The 15,588-nt window shown below is 51.9% G+C and overlaps 8 protein-coding genes across 8 annotated transcripts; 5 read left to right on the forward strand and 3 right to left on the reverse strand.

Annotated features, from left to right (window-relative positions):
* Positions 1-270: 270 nt before the first annotated feature.
* BJX68DRAFT_234512 (putative Rho-like small GTPase) lies at positions 271-1,341 on the forward strand. The gene is made up of 4 exons (XM_071039752.1): positions 271-455; positions 557-788; positions 854-973; positions 1,046-1,341. The coding sequence occupies exons 1-4, from the start codon at positions 364-366 to the stop codon at positions 1,205-1,207; spliced, it is 606 nt and encodes a 201-aa protein (XP_070900476.1). The 5' UTR covers positions 271-363; the 3' UTR covers positions 1,208-1,341.
* Positions 1,342-2,877, reverse strand: rps0 (40S ribosomal protein uS2). The gene is made up of 2 exons (XM_071039753.1): positions 2,581-2,877; positions 1,342-2,503 (listed from the first exon to the last, which is right to left on the reverse strand). The coding sequence occupies exons 1-2, from the start codon at positions 2,748-2,750 to the stop codon at positions 1,792-1,794; spliced, it is 882 nt and encodes a 293-aa protein (XP_070900477.1). The 5' UTR covers positions 2,751-2,877; the 3' UTR covers positions 1,342-1,791.
* Positions 2,878-3,026: 149 nt separating this feature from the next.
* BJX68DRAFT_234515 (mitochondrial 37S ribosomal protein uS15m) lies at positions 3,027-4,306 on the forward strand. The gene is made up of 2 exons (XM_071039754.1): positions 3,027-3,161; positions 3,221-4,306. Exons 1-2 carry the CDS (start codon positions 3,116-3,118, stop codon positions 4,072-4,074), a joined length of 900 nt encoding a protein of 299 aa, XP_070900478.1. The 5' UTR covers positions 3,027-3,115; the 3' UTR covers positions 4,075-4,306.
* A 492-nt stretch (positions 4,307-4,798) lies between these two features.
* BJX68DRAFT_56388 (uncharacterized protein) lies at positions 4,799-6,970 on the forward strand. Its single transcript, XM_071049407.1, has one exon. The coding sequence runs from the start codon at positions 4,934-4,936 to the stop codon at positions 6,881-6,883; it is 1,950 nt and encodes a 649-aa protein (XP_070900479.1). The 5' UTR covers positions 4,799-4,933; the 3' UTR covers positions 6,884-6,970.
* Positions 6,971-6,996: 26 nt separating this feature from the next.
* BJX68DRAFT_265540 (uncharacterized protein) lies at positions 6,997-9,001 on the forward strand (the record flags this gene model as incomplete). Its single annotated transcript, XM_071045271.1, has 3 exons — positions 6,997-7,528; positions 7,588-8,494; positions 8,548-9,001. The coding sequence occupies 3 exons, from the start codon at positions 6,997-6,999 to the stop codon at positions 8,999-9,001; spliced, it is 1,893 nt and encodes a 630-aa protein (XP_070900480.1).
* A 655-nt stretch (positions 9,002-9,656) lies between these two features.
* BJX68DRAFT_56392 (uncharacterized protein) lies at positions 9,657-11,130 on the forward strand. Its single transcript, XM_071049408.1, has one exon. The coding sequence runs from the start codon at positions 9,924-9,926 to the stop codon at positions 11,028-11,030; it is 1,107 nt and encodes a 368-aa protein (XP_070900481.1). The 5' UTR covers positions 9,657-9,923; the 3' UTR covers positions 11,031-11,130.
* A 553-nt stretch (positions 11,131-11,683) lies between these two features.
* BJX68DRAFT_265542 (uncharacterized protein) lies at positions 11,684-13,557 on the reverse strand (the record flags this gene model as incomplete). Its single annotated transcript, XM_071045272.1, has 4 exons — positions 11,684-12,629; positions 12,687-12,896; positions 13,181-13,417; positions 13,493-13,557. 4 exons carry the CDS (start codon positions 13,555-13,557, stop codon positions 11,684-11,686), a joined length of 1,458 nt encoding a protein of 485 aa, XP_070900482.1.
* A 191-nt stretch (positions 13,558-13,748) lies between these two features.
* Positions 13,749-14,351, reverse strand: BJX68DRAFT_265543 (phosphotransferase family protein; the record flags this gene model as incomplete). Its single annotated transcript, XM_071045273.1, has 1 exon — positions 13,749-14,351. One exon carries the CDS (start codon positions 14,349-14,351, stop codon positions 13,749-13,751), a length of 603 nt encoding a protein of 200 aa, XP_070900483.1.
* Between the last annotated feature and the right edge of the window lie 1,237 nt (positions 14,352-15,588).

The following is a 15,588-nucleotide window of genomic DNA, read 5'->3' on the forward strand; positions in this document are numbered from 1 at the left end:
AGGGCAAGCCGTTGGTATAGATGTGGATGTGCTTACCAGGGTGAAGAGAAGAAACAACAGAGATCTCAGGAGGCAAAGACTTCTCGAGCTGCTGTGGCTTAGATATTTACTTCTAAAAAACTTAATCTCTGAAACTCTGTGGGTGAATTCCGAACCAAATCCCAGACGTAGAAGTATATACTTGCTGCCAAGCCATCTTCCTAACGGGGTTAGCGCAATACCTTATCGACGATACGGACTATACCCGAGCGCGGAACCGCCAGTGACCTACCTCACCGGAGCTGGATTGAGCGTCAATGTTGTCTGTATAGAATAAGCGCTTGAAAGTCCAATATTGGACTTGTCTGAGGTATAGTATTTGCCATGGCAAACTCAGAAACTAGAGAGATCATCGAAACACCGATTTCGATCTTATTGCTCGGAGATGCAGGGTGCGGCAAATCAACGTTTCTCTCGTGCGTACAGTTCTCCATTCACTTACTTGCATCTGAAACCAGACGATTCGTCCTGCCATCTCCTTCCAAGCACTCTATGAGACTGACCGGTCTCTCTGCAGAGGACTCAAAAGAGTCAGAGCGCAACACACCGGGAGCTCGAATGGCCAAATCGATATCTTACGAGATAGCGACCAGCCATTTGTATACGACATAAACTTCTCCAAAAAGTCATTTACTCTTGAGATCTACGACACAGCCAGTCCTAACCAGCACTGGACGACGCTCCGGCCGGACGTTGTTCTCTTGGCGTTTGATATCTCGAATCGAGAAACGCTCGACGGCTTGAAACGGGTGAGCGCTGTCGTCCGCTATGAACGTCCTCTGAGTTGGACTGATACTTACCGTGCGCCCTGCAGTGGCGAAGTGATATCATTAGATACTTTCAGCGCGGAGAAGGCGAGCGTATCCCCGTGATGATGGTAGGGCTGAAGAGGGATCTGAGGGCGCCTGGGGAAGGGCTTATCTATCCACAGGAAGTGAGTGACCTTTCTTCTGACTTGGAAGTGAAAGAATTGGTTCTTGGAGCCCCTAACTGACGAACTGGACAGGCATATAGAATTGCGCAGGAGCTTCGTTGTGATCGCTATGCGGAGTGTTCAGCTGTTACAGGGGAACTCATGGCGCAGACCTTTGAGGATCTTGCGAGGCTGGCGTATATGACTACCACGTCTGATGGTGGGCAATCGAAAGGTGGTTGTGTCGTTATGTGATGGAGGGTGGTCTTGAATTGATATGCCAGGTTATTTTTGATACCCCACCCATCAGGCTCATCAGACACATGCCTAGTTATATATATGGAATTATAGGGTACTACATTGCGATGAATTATGTTACGAAGAGATGAAATCCATGGTAGCTTGCATCACTTTCCATTTACGAAAATAACATACAGGGAGAAACCAAGGCAACGATCAAGTCCACCTTGTGGGATTGACGGTACAGGGCTTTCCCCCAGGAGCTCACTGAGTAAGAGAACAACTGGATATCTTTCCCTCGTAAGTGCCGAACAATCATTGACAAGCAATTCCTCCCCGATGAACCATGAAGACGACGTAAAGGCGGGCTGAAAAAGGGTGAACATGCTGTAGCATACCATAAGAGAGTGAGAGGGTAGAAAAGGGTGAAGAAGTTGGTATCGGTTGATTCTTTTTGCCGTTTTTTCTTGTCCTTTTTTGAGTAATTGCGGAACAGAGGCTAGGATAGACATGCCAGGGGGATAATTTTTGTAGGAATCCTTCTCTCTTCAGCACACACAATCCTAACAAGCTGTTTCCGCAGCGCCAAGTTCAGCTTTTTACCACTTGCCCTCGGCGGGCTGGCTCTCAGCCCAGGTCTCACCAGCAGCAGCGGGGGCGGAGCTAGCGGCCCAGTCACCGCCGTCAGCCTCCCAGCTGGTAGTACCGCCAGCGGCGAAAGAGGTGCTGGCAGGGGCAGCCTGAGCATCCCAGCTCTCACCGGCGAAGCCGGACTCGATGGCACCGGCACCGACATCCTCAGCGCTGGCAACCTTGGCCTCCTCGACGACCTCCTTGTTCTCCTCGGCCTCAGGGTCACGGTAGAAGTAGAGATCGACAACGACGTCCCAGTCGACCTCACGGTTGGCAAGGGTTCCGCGGAGACGGAGGACCTCACGGGCAAGGAGCCACCAGACCAGACCGATGGCGTGACGACCCTTGTTGTTGGTGGGAATGGCAACATCGACAAAGTCGGTGGGGGAGTCAGTGTCGCAGAGGGCGATGACGGGGATGTTGACATAGCTGGCCTCCTTGATGGCCTGAGCATCGGTGCGGGGGTCGGTGACGATGATGAGGCGGGGCTCCTTGAAAGAGCGGGTGATGTAGTTGGTGAAGTTACCGGGGGTGAAACGACCAGCGATGGCGGTAGCACCGGTGTGGGAGGCGAACTTCAGGACAGCGCGCTGACCGTAGGGACGAGCGGAGATGACACAGATGTCGGCCGGGTTCTCGATGGCAGCGATGATACGGGCGGCCAAGACGATCTTCTCCCTGTAGTTTTGCGCGCAACCAGTTAGACACCGTGCTCCAAGCTGCAATCCTTCATTTGCTTCCTCCCATAAACGTACCAGGTCTTGCCAATGTTGATGACATTGACACCGTCGGGGCGAGTCTTCCACAGGTAGGGCTCCATGTGAACCTGGAGGTTCTTGGATCCCAGGTGGCATTGAGCTGCGAGGAGCATCTCAATGTCCTGAGGGGTGGGGTTGAAGATGGGGGGAAGCTGAGAGGGGGCCATGATGGGCGATTGATCTTGCAAAGAACGGCGATTTGAAGATATCAATCGTCTGGCGCTTGTCGCGATGTTGAGGTCGAAGAGAGGACTGACACGAGAGACAACTTTTCCTCCGCGCTGCTTCTCACTTGATTTTCGCTTCCGTTTTGTGAATTTAGGGCTAGCTAGGGTTGGCAAATCAGCTTTCGTGCCAAGGCGCTATCTCACGTGAGTAAAGGACTTCCGCCAGACTCTACATCACATGATTTACTCCCTCGAATCTGGACTAGCGTATTCGCGGTCGGTTTGAGATTTTGGATCGAGTTGAAGCCGAAGAGGGTCGGGAATTGGTCAAGTGTCGTCAATTCAACAATTCGTGAGATAGCATAATGCCTCCACGCGTGTCGCTTCAGCCTACATTCAAGGCGTTCAATGGTATACTCTACACCCCTTCCCCTCCGGTTGGATCGCTTGTTGACGAGTTGGCGGTTCAGGTTCCTTACAGATTCGAAGTCCACTTGCCCAGCTTGCGATAACCCCGAACAAAACGTCCGTCAGAGCCGCGTCGACCGAAGGAAAGGAGCGGAGGCGACATGACCCCTATCTGATTGCGCAAGCACGTCAGCGCAAAGCCGCGAACTTGTCCCGTCAACAGGCCCTCGCGGAGAAGCGTGAAGGCTCTCTGGGCCACCCCGTGTACGGCGAGTCGACACCTTTCATTGAAGAGCTGAAGATCAAACATGCTGCATCGCAAAGCTCTCACCTGAACCACTTCCTCACGCCGCAAGAGCTCGAGAACGCCCTCGAGTACTCTAAGAACTTGACCGCACCCATCGAAAACACAAAGAGAGACACCGCAGACCCCATGAGGGAGGCCGTGGTGGCCAAATCCCACTTGAACGAACATGCGAATGCCCAGGAAGCAATCAAGCGGATTGTGAATATCCACAACGGAAACACCGCCGATCAGATGCGCATTCGCATACAGAAGTGCATCGAGACTTTCGGGCGACACAACACTGACAAGGTTTTGCCGCCAAAGCCAACCGCTGTATCGCACGATTCGGCCACTATCCACCTGGAAAAGACGCCTCGTGTCGGCCCTGATACCGGATCGCCCGAAGTGCAAGTCGCGATTCTTACTGCAAAGATCTTGAACATGACGAGGCATCTGGAAACCACCCGACAGGACAAGCACAACAAGCGCAACCTGCGACTACTTGTTCACAAGAGACAAAAGCTGCTTCGATACCTACGGAAGAAGGAGCGGGGCGGTCCGAGGTGGAAGAACCTCATGGAGACATTGGGCTTGTCAGATGCCGCTTGGAAGGGTGAGATTAGCATGTAATTGAAACAGCGCCTGTACATTACTCTTTGGTTTTCCTGATCCGATTCTGTTTCTCAGCCGAGTGTCGGCGTGTACCTTTACGATTCAACCTACATTGACATATTCTCTAGCCTATTGTAGAATACAACTTTCCTCAAAAAGTGGCTTACTTCTCGCTGTGGTATCCGTAAGTATAGTAAACGGTCCATCGTCCATTTCTACGAGAGTAACTAGTCTCCCATCTCACAAGCGGCAACTCGCCTTGAGCCCACAGCAGCAATCCCTCCATGCATGATTTGAGCACCGCAATACAATCAAGGCCATCTGCCGTCCTTCAGGTTCGCTGCATTCACTTTCACCTCTTCAGGCGCGTGGCTGTAGCGCGTCTCCACGCAACCAAGGCGCAACACGTGTGGCTGCAGCCCTCACTGGAGGGACCTTGACCGCCAGGTATTCTGCCCGGAACGTCACTCTCTCCCTTCTGGGAATTTCGTTCTCTCCGCTTCTTGAATTCAATTCACTTTTACTGTTTCAGTCGCAGTTCTCCAACACCAAAACAACGCAAATGCGCTCACAACAACTGGTAGGAAAACTCTGCTAACACATTAGGAACGCGTCGCTTAGCACCAACACACAACCTATGTCTTCGTCAATTTCTCTTCCTCCTTCTTCCTCTTCCTCACCAACACCCACCTCCTAAGCTTCGTCCAGCGATTTTTCCAGCGATTACTACAAATCTACATCTCTTCGCACAAAAGTACGCTCTCGAAGCCTTTCGTCTCTCTATCCTCTCTTTGAGAATCATTCATCTCGAGAGTTACTCGTTTCGCGATATTCGCAACAGCCTCTTCCCACACAAACACAACTTCATACCGTCAAGATGCGCACTCGTTCTCAACCTGCCTCGCCTGGTGGCTTCGTCTCTCTCGAGACTGAACAGACTACTACTCGTCGTGTTACTAGATCGACCAGGGCGGCCTCTCGTGCTGCATCTCAAGAGCCTAGCTCTCAACAGGCCATCGAGCCCTCCACCTCCACTCAACCCGCGACTCGTCCCAAGAGTCAGCGCAAAATCAAGAAGCCCGTCACCAGAAAGTCTGCGGCCACTACTACATCTACCACCACTTCTACCGCTCCTTCTACCACCCCTTCCACCACCACCTCTACTACCTCGACCACCAAGCCTCAGACTCAGACGGCTCCTAAGCGTGGCACTCGAAAGACCACGCGAAAGACCCAGAAAGCTACTTCTGACGAGACCGATTCGAATGCCGAAACCATCATCGAATCGACTCAAGAGAACGAAGATCGCGCTACCAACGACATTGAAATCCGCGCGTCTGACTCCCAGGACATGGCCCTAATGGAACCCCCGAGCTCCGTGTGTGAGTATTCAACCTTTCCCCCCAGTCATGTACCTCTCCCTTCGTCGCCTGTGTCCTCTCCTCTTTCCTCCCCTCTTTCCTTGCCGTCCCCTCCCCTTTCTTCATCTCCTCCCAAGGAACAGGAGCATCCTTCCCACCAAATGCGTCGACCCCTGGCAGAAATCTCGGGCTTCGAAGCCTTCCAGGCCCGCCAGGAGGCCGAAGTCCCACTAGAATTCAATCCCCTGGATGATCTGGACGATCTTTTCTTCAACCTCCCCGATCTGGGAGATACTCCGTGCCCGGCATGGGACGAACTCGACACGGCCGAGCTGGACCACTTAGAGACCGCCATTTCCAGGTCGAACTCGCCGTTCAACTTTGAGCTCCATTTGGACCATGGTATCCTCGCTCAGATCAACGGAGCCCTCGCAGCTGATCATGCCGAGGAGGACTCAACCATTGCCGGGCCAGTCCCAAGCACCTCTGATCAGGTAAAATCGACGGAGCCGACCGCAGCGGAATCGATCAAGCCAGCCCGACCCGAGCAGTCAATCGAACAGCCAAAGACTGTCTCTGTGGTGGCTTCCGCTGTGGACAAAGAGGAAACAGCCGTGGAGGACACATCCTTCAACAATCTTTTCGACATTCTCGCAGAGAGATTCGCGAAGTTGTCCTTTGATGTCTCGCATTTCTCGTCCGAAGAAGCGGCTATTTCCTCGGAGTCAACCACTACGCCAGTGAGGCTTCCCGAAACCAAGCCGGCGTCTGATATCACCACGAGCGTCATCCACCAAACCGCCAGTCAGCCGGCTTTGGAATTGGGAGGCTCTGTTGCTGCCGCCGCCCCGCTTACACCCTTCCTCAATGCGCCTGAGCCGAACATGCCAACGTTTAGCCTGTTTGCGCCTCCTAAGCGGGTGCCGTTAACGCCGCGCACAATCTTTTCACCAATTCCGGAGACGCCATCTTCAATCTTCGGAGCAGGCGAAAGCGCGCAGCAACAGCTGGCACCAGTGGTGTCGGAAGAGGAGTCCAAGTTAATCGCAGACCCTCCCTCCAGTCGAGCTAAGGTTCCTCCAATGAAGCGTCGAGTCAGTCAAGGACAGCGTCGCCGCTTGATGCACGTCACACCCGCTCCGCTTTCTCCTATCCCCGAGGAGGAGGTAGATCTTGGCACCTGCTCAAGTGCAGGACACTCTGAGTTCCCAGATCGAAGGACCACCCCTGCATCTTCTACCTTTGTTGTCCCTTCTCCCTCGCCTGCAGCGAATGCCTCTTGCCCATCATCTCCTGTCCCCGCTACTTCCCCCTCCTCAGCTCCCCCAACTTCCCCGTGTCTGTATAGCCCGTCATGCCTCACTCCTATTGAGGTTATACCCTCATCTATCACCCCAGAGTCGTCCTTATCGCACCCTTCTTCATGCCCGGACCCCGAACTCAGAGAACCGCATCCAAACCCCTAGAAACTCGGACCAAAGAAATACCCACCCAGGAACAGCAGACCAGGACACGAACCAAAGGGCCCAAGGAGAGGAAGCCGAGGAAACCTAACAACACAAAAAAAGCCAACAAAAAAATGTCGCTAACGCTCGAAAAAGTAAATAGGAAAAGGTCCCACTCGCAGGCGTCACCAGACGATGACGCTACACCTTCCACACCCTCTACAAGCAAACGCCGAAACGTCGGTCCCCCGGGAAATACCCCCTTACGCCGTTCTGCGCTTTCTCGCCGCCTCCCGGATATGCCAGTATCCCGCTCGGAGAGGCTACTTCGCCGCCAGGCTGAGAGGGAGGGCCGTATTCACACTACCATCTTCCGCCTTCCCGAGTATGTCGCTCAAACTGAAGCCGACCGCCTTGCTGCCCAGTCTGCTGCGCCAGCCCCTCCCAGCTTTGAACCCCTACAGGTAAACCCCGAGTTCTCAAGGGAAGAGCCACAGAACAATGATCAAGTTAGCTCAGAGCAGCCTGCTCCTGTTCAAGAGCCATCCACCCCTGAATCTGCTAACAGCCGTTGGAACATTCGTGGCTTACTGAACTCTGTTCCACGCTCTTTCTCTCGCTTCCTGCCATCCTTTGCTCGCACTCCTGACCGGCCGGGAGCTTCAGGTAAGTTTTGTTTTTACGCATTCTTTGTTGATAGGCTTTCTTTACTCACAGAAACATAGTTCCTCAGCAACCATCATCCGAACGCGTTCAGCGTACGCAGCCAACTGAAGTGGTTTTGGCTAATGCTTCTGAGAGAGAGCCACAGTCTCGTCGTCGCTTGAGTGAACAGCTCCCAGCTCAGCGTCAACGCAACCTATCATATTCGCTTTTCCCCGCTCCGATTGATAGGAGTTTGTACCTTGGGGATATTTCCAAGCCCACAGACGCATCCTCAAGTGCGCCTGCGACTGCGCAAGTGGACGAACGTGGACACGAAATGCCCGAGAGATTGGAACCTCAAGAGTCAGCCACCCCAGCTGTGCAAGAGCGCGGCCGTGATTCCACCCCTCAAGCTACCCCCGTCGCGAACGAGTCGCAGAAGAAGAAGCGCAAGCGTGCTCCCTCACCCGACGTCATCCCTAATCCTGTCGGATCCAGCTACGGGATGGATCTAGATTACTTCTACTACAGCTCCGAAAGCGAGGACGAGGATATGGAGACTCCGGCCCCGCAGACCGAGCCCAGAAAGGATACACTCGCCAAGACTGCACTTCGAAGCAACGCACAGTCAGAGCGGCCCGCATCGAAGAAAGTCCGCTTTGATGCCAGCCCCGAAAATACCCCTTCGAGACTCCGTGCTCGTGCCACCGATCCCTATACTGGGGTCCACTTCATTGGCATGGGCAACCCGCAGTCTTCATCTGCGCCAACCACGCCTACACCGGCCACCCCCACCCCAGTGCAGCGTATTGTAGATCCGACACAGCGCCCTGGTTTCATCCCAAACAGATCGGGAACATTCCAGCTTGATTATGATGCTTTCTCCGACGATTCGGATTCTAGCGGCGCCCCGTCTCCTCCTGGAACTCCTGCTCCCACTTCTGTTATCCAGACTCCGACTTCCATGCAGCTTACCACACCTGAAAAGTATGGCTTCTTTCTTTGCATTCAAGCTTTGAACAAATTGACTGATCTTTTAGTGCCCAACCCCAAACCCCCCGTACTACTCTACGTGCTGTACAACCCGTGCCTACCCCAGCCAAGATCGACGAAGAAGCTTTGGCAAGGGCCCGTTCTCAAGCAGAGAAATACAAACCCAAAACGCCCAGTGGCCTTCGTACTGCTAGCCGCTATTCGAGCCCTCTTACCGCCCCTACCCCTGATGCCACACCTGCGCCGGCTGCGAAGACGATTGCTGAGCAGTTTGGTGATGATCAGTTTGCTCAGGACGCTCAGTGGCTGTATGAGCATTGTCCTTCCGGTGATCTTAGCCAGCTTGTCTGGCCCCAGCCGACGAGCCTCGCTGAGACCTTGGGAATCAGCGACGAGGCCGTCCGCATCATGAATGATATCTGGGACGAATCTCAGGTTGATGAGTATCACTCCATATTCCAGCAAGGCGTGGAGGAATTGAGGCAGACTCTTGCGTTGTGAATAACTAACCTGTCTCTGAAGTTCTCACATGTTGCTGCATTTGATATATGAACTTGTGTGTTTTTTTTGTCTTTTCGGTTTCCTGCGTGTTTCGTCTTTTGCGTGTGTTTTATCGTTTCTGCGCCCGCCTCTGTTATTGCATCCCGTTCTTGTCTGTGTGTATTTCGTCTAATAGCTGCATATCGGGCGCTATCCGTTGTCTGAAAAGGAACCATGTTGGTTGCGATGGGGTTGTCTTTTTTTTTATCCGAATGCATGTTATTCTGTTTACAGCATTGGAGCATCTTGCCGCCATGATGAAACTGGCAGGCCACAAGTTGAGAGTGCTCGTCTTATGGGAATCTTCGGAAATCGTGTTTGTTTTGTCCTTTTTCATGTTTTGCAGCATGTTCACCTCGGGATTGCATACGGCGTTGAATATCAGCTCAGGGTCACGAATTCAAGTCTCATCGTTTAAAGAATACTGCATTGAATTCTGTGTCTAGATATCAACGGTGCTTTAGGGACTGTCTGAAGCAGTGAGGAATCAACAAAGAGACTTTGTCCTGTCGCATGACCCTTTGTCTCAGACTTTCTTTGGCTGCTGAAGTGTTGCTTGCAAGACAGCCGCAGGCCAGACATCCCACGTCTCAGCTCCACGGACAAAGAGCGAGCCACGTATGTTTTACAATGACGATGAAAGAAGACAAGCCCCTGGGCTCCTTCCATCCTAGGAAAGTTATAAACAACACTCTCCCCGCTGCCTAGAACTTCCATGCATTTACCTCTTTCGGACAGTCTCTCCTATCAAGTACACCACACACGCTTACTTTCATCCGACTACTAGCGGGATTACGACCGTCAACCCACTATAAACGATCCTCAATACATCTACGAATCGAAAATCAAAAATCGAAACAGAATACGAAAAGAAAACATTCAAATGTGCTTCTACCAACCCAACACCGCTGGCTGCACCTGCGCCTTCCTGCAGCTCATCCAGCCCTGCCAAAGCCCAAACGTCCAATACTACCCATCGCCGAACCCAACTGCGAACCCTAAACCGATCGTCAGAGTCTGCAATGAGCGGTTCATCGCCAAGGGCGTGGGGCAGCGCGTCTGTCCGAAGTGCGCTGCTCAAAGCCAGAAACAAGTTCCTAGCCAGTATCAGGCGCAACGAAGATTCTCGACGGCTGGTTCGTCGTTGGCGATGGGCGCGGCTGTAGCTGGAGTAGTCGGACAGAGCGCGATCATCGGGAATAATGGTGTCAGTGGCAGCGTGGCCTGGAGTAATGTGAACTTCTCTCAGGCGAGTCCGGGGTCTGATTCACGTCCGGGATCGGGATCGTCCGTGTCACCAGCAGCCACAACATTGCCATCCGGGAAGCGAAGGGGGGAGTCGCTATCTCGGGCTTTAGGGGCGAAGAGAGTCTCGCTGTCTGGTCTCTCGTTTTCACCTTCGTCTGAGACTACTCCTGCGCCTGCATCTTCATCGACATCTCGATCTCGGTCTTCGTCTCCTTCGTCTGCCCCTTCGGCTAAATTGGGCCTCCCTGCGACATCTACTCCGCCTTCGCTGGGTATGGCTGAGACAGTATTGGCGCCGATACCTGAGATCGGAGGATTGGATAATGTTCTGAAGACGGAGGTTGGACAGGACGAGCAAGGGAAATATTTAGACTCGGCCAAGGCTGCTGAAGAAGGCTTGGGCGAGATGATGTCGCTGTTGCTGTCACCAAAGGCAACATTTACGCCTATACCTACGCCTGTTGAGCAGGGACCGGTCAAAAACGAAGAAGGGAATGCAAACTGTGCTGGGCACGTCACTGGCCGCCCCCGTGGAGATTCCCTGTTTGATGACTTGGATCTGGATGGAGGCGCGAATCAGGTTGCTGATACCGAAGCTGATACTAAAATCGTCAAGGGGGAGCGGCAGAAGGAGGGTGATTTCCCTGAATTGTCGCCAATTGGGCAGCATGATCTCTGGACCATGGAGAATGATCTGAAGAATGAGCCGGTTGTTCAGAAGGTTGACACCGAGCATGAGTGATCTGATAAGATGATTACGCGATTTATGTTCATTTTATCTCCGATAGAGACCTGTATTCATTGCATAGCGGGTGGAGATTCCCCTTCATGTTGTTTAGCATAGAAAGGCCAGCGTTAAAAGACTGGATATTTTATTAGTTCGATTAAGTGATTTTGTACTTATTCCTTCCTGTTGTACGCTAACTACAGTATCACAACGCAGAATCAGCCTTCAGTCTCCCTATTGCATCCACCACAATCTCTCTCCAACGCCATCCCTGTTCTTTTTCGTAGACACGGCTTGTTGAGCCGAATCCGCCGCATCTGCTGTTTCTGTCGTACATTGATTTCCCGGCGGGAATCCCAGATTCACCATCAACAATGGCAGGCACCCCACGCGGCCTGGGGTTAAATTGGGAGGATTGAAATCAGCTGCATAGTTCTGTCACAACTCTCAAAAAGCACAAGGTTTTTCTATGTTCTTTTAAGTTATTGACCCACTCTCGGCGAGAGGGATCGGGCCGTTTTGGTGTTTATTGGGGTGTGTCCTTGAGACAGGCCATTCTATGACAGTATGTGTGCACAGGGATCCACATATAAGAAAAAAGTCTCGACTTCAAAAATCGCGATATCCCCCACCACATGGGAAAAATAAAGGTAAAACAGCTCGTCTAGCTAGTTAACCAGCAGGCCCAACGGATTTCTAGGGTCAAAGTCGGCTCGAAAATTGTACTCGGTATTGGTATGGTAGACCACCAGATGTGGGCTTTTAGAGTTGGGGATCTCCCAGTAGGCCTTTGACCCATTAGGATCGTAGACACCAAAACGTACATCCTTCCTGTCTATCCACTTCTGTAGTTCACCATCATGGCAGTAAACAGGGTATGGGTCTAAGCGCGGGAAGCCATCGTGGAAAACAAGGCACCTTTGCAAGGATGAGCTCTGGCGGAAGCAGTGGAGGTAGTAGAAACCAGAGATGTTATCCATGCAGGAACTGCTGCTGTCGACGCTGCCAGCGGCGGCGGCGTTGTTCGGTATAGTGTCCTTGTCGACTGCAAGTGTCGAGAACAGTGCGCCTTCAGTCGAGGGCTTGTCATCAAAAGACAATGGGGTGATGGAATTGCAAACCCCAGGCAAAAAGCGGACCTGATGACCCGTTACGTGCTGCGGATCGGCGGTCACGCCGTTTGTGGGTTTACACTGGTACCCCGATGGGCACCAATTGCCGCGCGATCTATTGCAGTGGGCAAGGCATAGGGGCCGTTTAGTGTCTTTGCCGTTCTCGCGGACTGGAACAGATACGCAGTCGAATTGCGGGCCGCAGTCGTGTACCGACTTGCATGGCCTACCGTCTATTCTTCCCATGGGGCGGCTATATGCTAGGATGTCGTTGGTTGGATCGTCATGATCCAATGCAGCCTTATCAACCTCCACATCTTCCTCTTCGTCCGACAAGTGTACGGAGCTTTGGATACTGGTTTTTGTCGGCTGTGGCTCCCCGGGCGTCGAGGACGGGGGATAAAGCGACTGAGTAGGATTAATTGTTGTTGTGGAGTTGGCGACACACAGTCTCGGGTTCTGCCAGGCTGCTTCGGCAGCATAGTTCCAGAGATTGGCATATCTGTACCAAGTTTTCGGGGTGTAGAAGACCCTGCAGTCGGCGGGTTCGTACTAAAACTGTAGCGGGGTGTCCAAAGGGTCTCCATGCCGGATCTGGTCCCTGAGATTGACGCAGGCATACGAAACATAGAAATCGAGCGCCCCACGGTTGACAGAAAGGGCCGCAGCGGTGGAATTATCTAGGTCCATGCGCCAGGTGGTATACGAGGCAGTGCTTTGTTGCTCTTGGTTTCCCTCGTGTTCATCCAATTCCTTCCATTGCACATGGCTTCTCTTTACCTTAGACTAAAGATTTCTTGAAATGTTTCCTTATCCATTCCTCCGCTACAGAACGCATTGAGTCACTGTTGGTCTCTTCAAGTAAAAGTATACTAGCAAAGTGACAGCTTCTAGTACAACAAAGTCTCATGAAATTCATCATAGGGCAAAGGGTACATTAAATGCGAGCTAGTTGCTTTCCACTGTACTTTCTTCGTCCTGCGCCGTACCGGAAATATCTTCGATTCTAGCACCAAGCAACGCCCTCTGCAGGATTCATCTAGAATCCCTCACTATTTCCCTGCTCTCTCTGCAGCCGTAACCTCAATCTCGACCTTTTCGCCGCGGCGCTGTTCAACATCCAGCGCACCCTCCTTTGACTGCTGCAGGAGGATAGCTCCATTCTGCACGTGGCTCGTACCTCCAAAGAGGGGATCCATTTCCTCAAGGGGACCTTCTTGGTCTCCAGGATAAGGAAACCACACAAAGACAACAAGGAACATGCTACATGCCATGAAGAAGAAGGATTTCCTAGGACAGCCAGTGTCAATCATAAGGAAATTAGAGAGGAGGGATAATGGGTAAGGAGGGGAGAAGGGAGCTTACAATCCTTCGTTCTTGTAGAATTTGGGGAAGAACTGCTGGAAGATCGTGTTTGCGGCGCCCTGCATCTGGGAACACATACCAATAGCTATACTCCCCGTTAGTACTATTTTGAATTCTTAGTTCTCTGTCTGCATATAGTATGATTATATTGTAAATAGAGCTAATAATAAGCAACAGTGGGAGATTTATTTATTCACCATGTATCTATGATATTTCTTCTGTTTACACTTGGCTGAATACCAAAGAACTGTGTATATTAATTCCACACTGTCGCAAACACTTTGTTAATCACACTATACTCGACATAATACGGTGGCACGAATTTCTCCACCATCCGCTCCCACGAGATCCTCCAGCTTGCGGTGAACAACGCACGATAGAACTCCCAGTACTCGGGCCAGAATCCAGCAAGACCCCAGTCCAAGAGAACCACAGTACCATCCGCTCTCACAACAAGATTCCCCGGATGCAAGTCTCCATGAGTAAGCACGATCCGATGGTTCTTGAGACCCCTCACCGTCTGGTACAGGAAGTATTCGGCCGTAAAAAAGACCGATTCCTTGTCGTTTTCGCCTTGAAGCACCTGTTGTGGCAACCGATCCCGCAGGGCTTGCACTAATCCTTCGTTGAAGCTCTCTTCAGACGGGTACGGCCCGTAACTGTACTGCGTGTGGTCGCCGTAGCCTGCTTCGAATATGCCGTCTCGACAAGGTTCCCCGCCGATTCCGCCGATGCTATCTCCTTCAATCTCACGCAATTGACTGACATAACCATGTAGTTGTTGCAGTATGCGGCTCTGTTCTTTCTCCGACGCACGATCCCAGTAGTGTTCAAAAGGCTCACCCATCTCATACGACATGGCAATGTATCCGACACCGTCAAGAACGTATGCACTTATCAACTTTGGTACCGCTATGCTCGTACGTGTAGATACCAAAGCTCGGTGCCGGAATTCGTGGTTGAAGCTGCCATAACTTCTCCTTCAACAGTTGTTTCCTTTGGTTTCGAATCTGCGGTCTCAGTTTTTTGTGCACTAGTTTCGATATCACTTTCTGAATATGTCTTCGTGAATGAACTTAGACAGTCAGACTCTGCTAGTGGCTTTCCAGAGCCACCGTAGTAAGTCGGCACCTGAGGGCCAAGAATGCGAGCTAAGTCCGCAGGGTTCTCTAGGAGTACAGTATTTTCCAAAAGGCGTTCCGGTATATCTAGAGTCGCGAGGTATTCAGCAGAGGGATGGATTATGAATACGTCGTGAAAGATGTCAGGGTAATAGTTCCGTATGGCTGTTGTGAGTTCCTCTAAGGCGCCGATCAGTTTCTTCTGGGATGGCCGACGCTCTCCCTGGCTTTGATTTGGAGCATGGATCTTGAAATCAAGCACGCAGGTAGCCAATGATCCGCCCAGGCTAGTGTCTAGATGGATAAGGCGAGATGAGATAAGTTCCAACACAGCTAGACCTAATTTCAGAATCCCATTCGATGTCTCCAGGTTTTGGTATATGTGGGCATGGCCTTTGATAACCATCTCGTCTAAACTGACCCATAGTACGAATCGGCCTTTGCATTCTATGATGTGGTATAGCTCTAGGCGTGGGAGAAGAGACTCTGCTTCTTGCAAAAGAGCTCTGGGTTCCTTATACCGTCGCCAACGCAAAGCCGCAATGAGCGAAGCCTTTGCTCTCGGGAGTTGAAGCGACGGCAATGTAGAGTTTTTATCGAGAAACTGTGAATGGTTAGAGATGTTCTTGAGAACTGCCCCTCCTAGCTTGGGATACCTTGCGTAAAATCTTCTCTAGTATCTGGGGTTCCCCATTCTCCAAGTCAACACCCCAAATTTCACTATGCCGAGCGGCTGTCAGAATGGCAGGCAGGTCCTCGAGAAAACGACTGGTCAGGGAGCTTGCATCGGTTGAAAACGTAGACATGGTTGCAGCGTATCAATTCCCTCGTCGCATTAGCTGGATTCTTGCATGGGTTTGTCGTTCGTACGCGCCTGGGTGCATATGAATGGATGGGAGTGCCTGGCTCGAAGGTGGTGGGTAAGCTAGCCGCCGAGCCGCGCTCTTGTCGACTGGGGCGTCGAAGAACAGGGCG

Source organism: Aspergillus pseudodeflectus, assembly GCF_044049435.1.
Source record: "Aspergillus pseudodeflectus strain CBS 756.74 chromosome Unknown BJX68scaffold_15, whole genome shotgun sequence".
NCBI classification, from domain to species: domain Eukaryota; kingdom Fungi; phylum Ascomycota; class Eurotiomycetes; order Eurotiales; family Aspergillaceae; genus Aspergillus; species Aspergillus pseudodeflectus.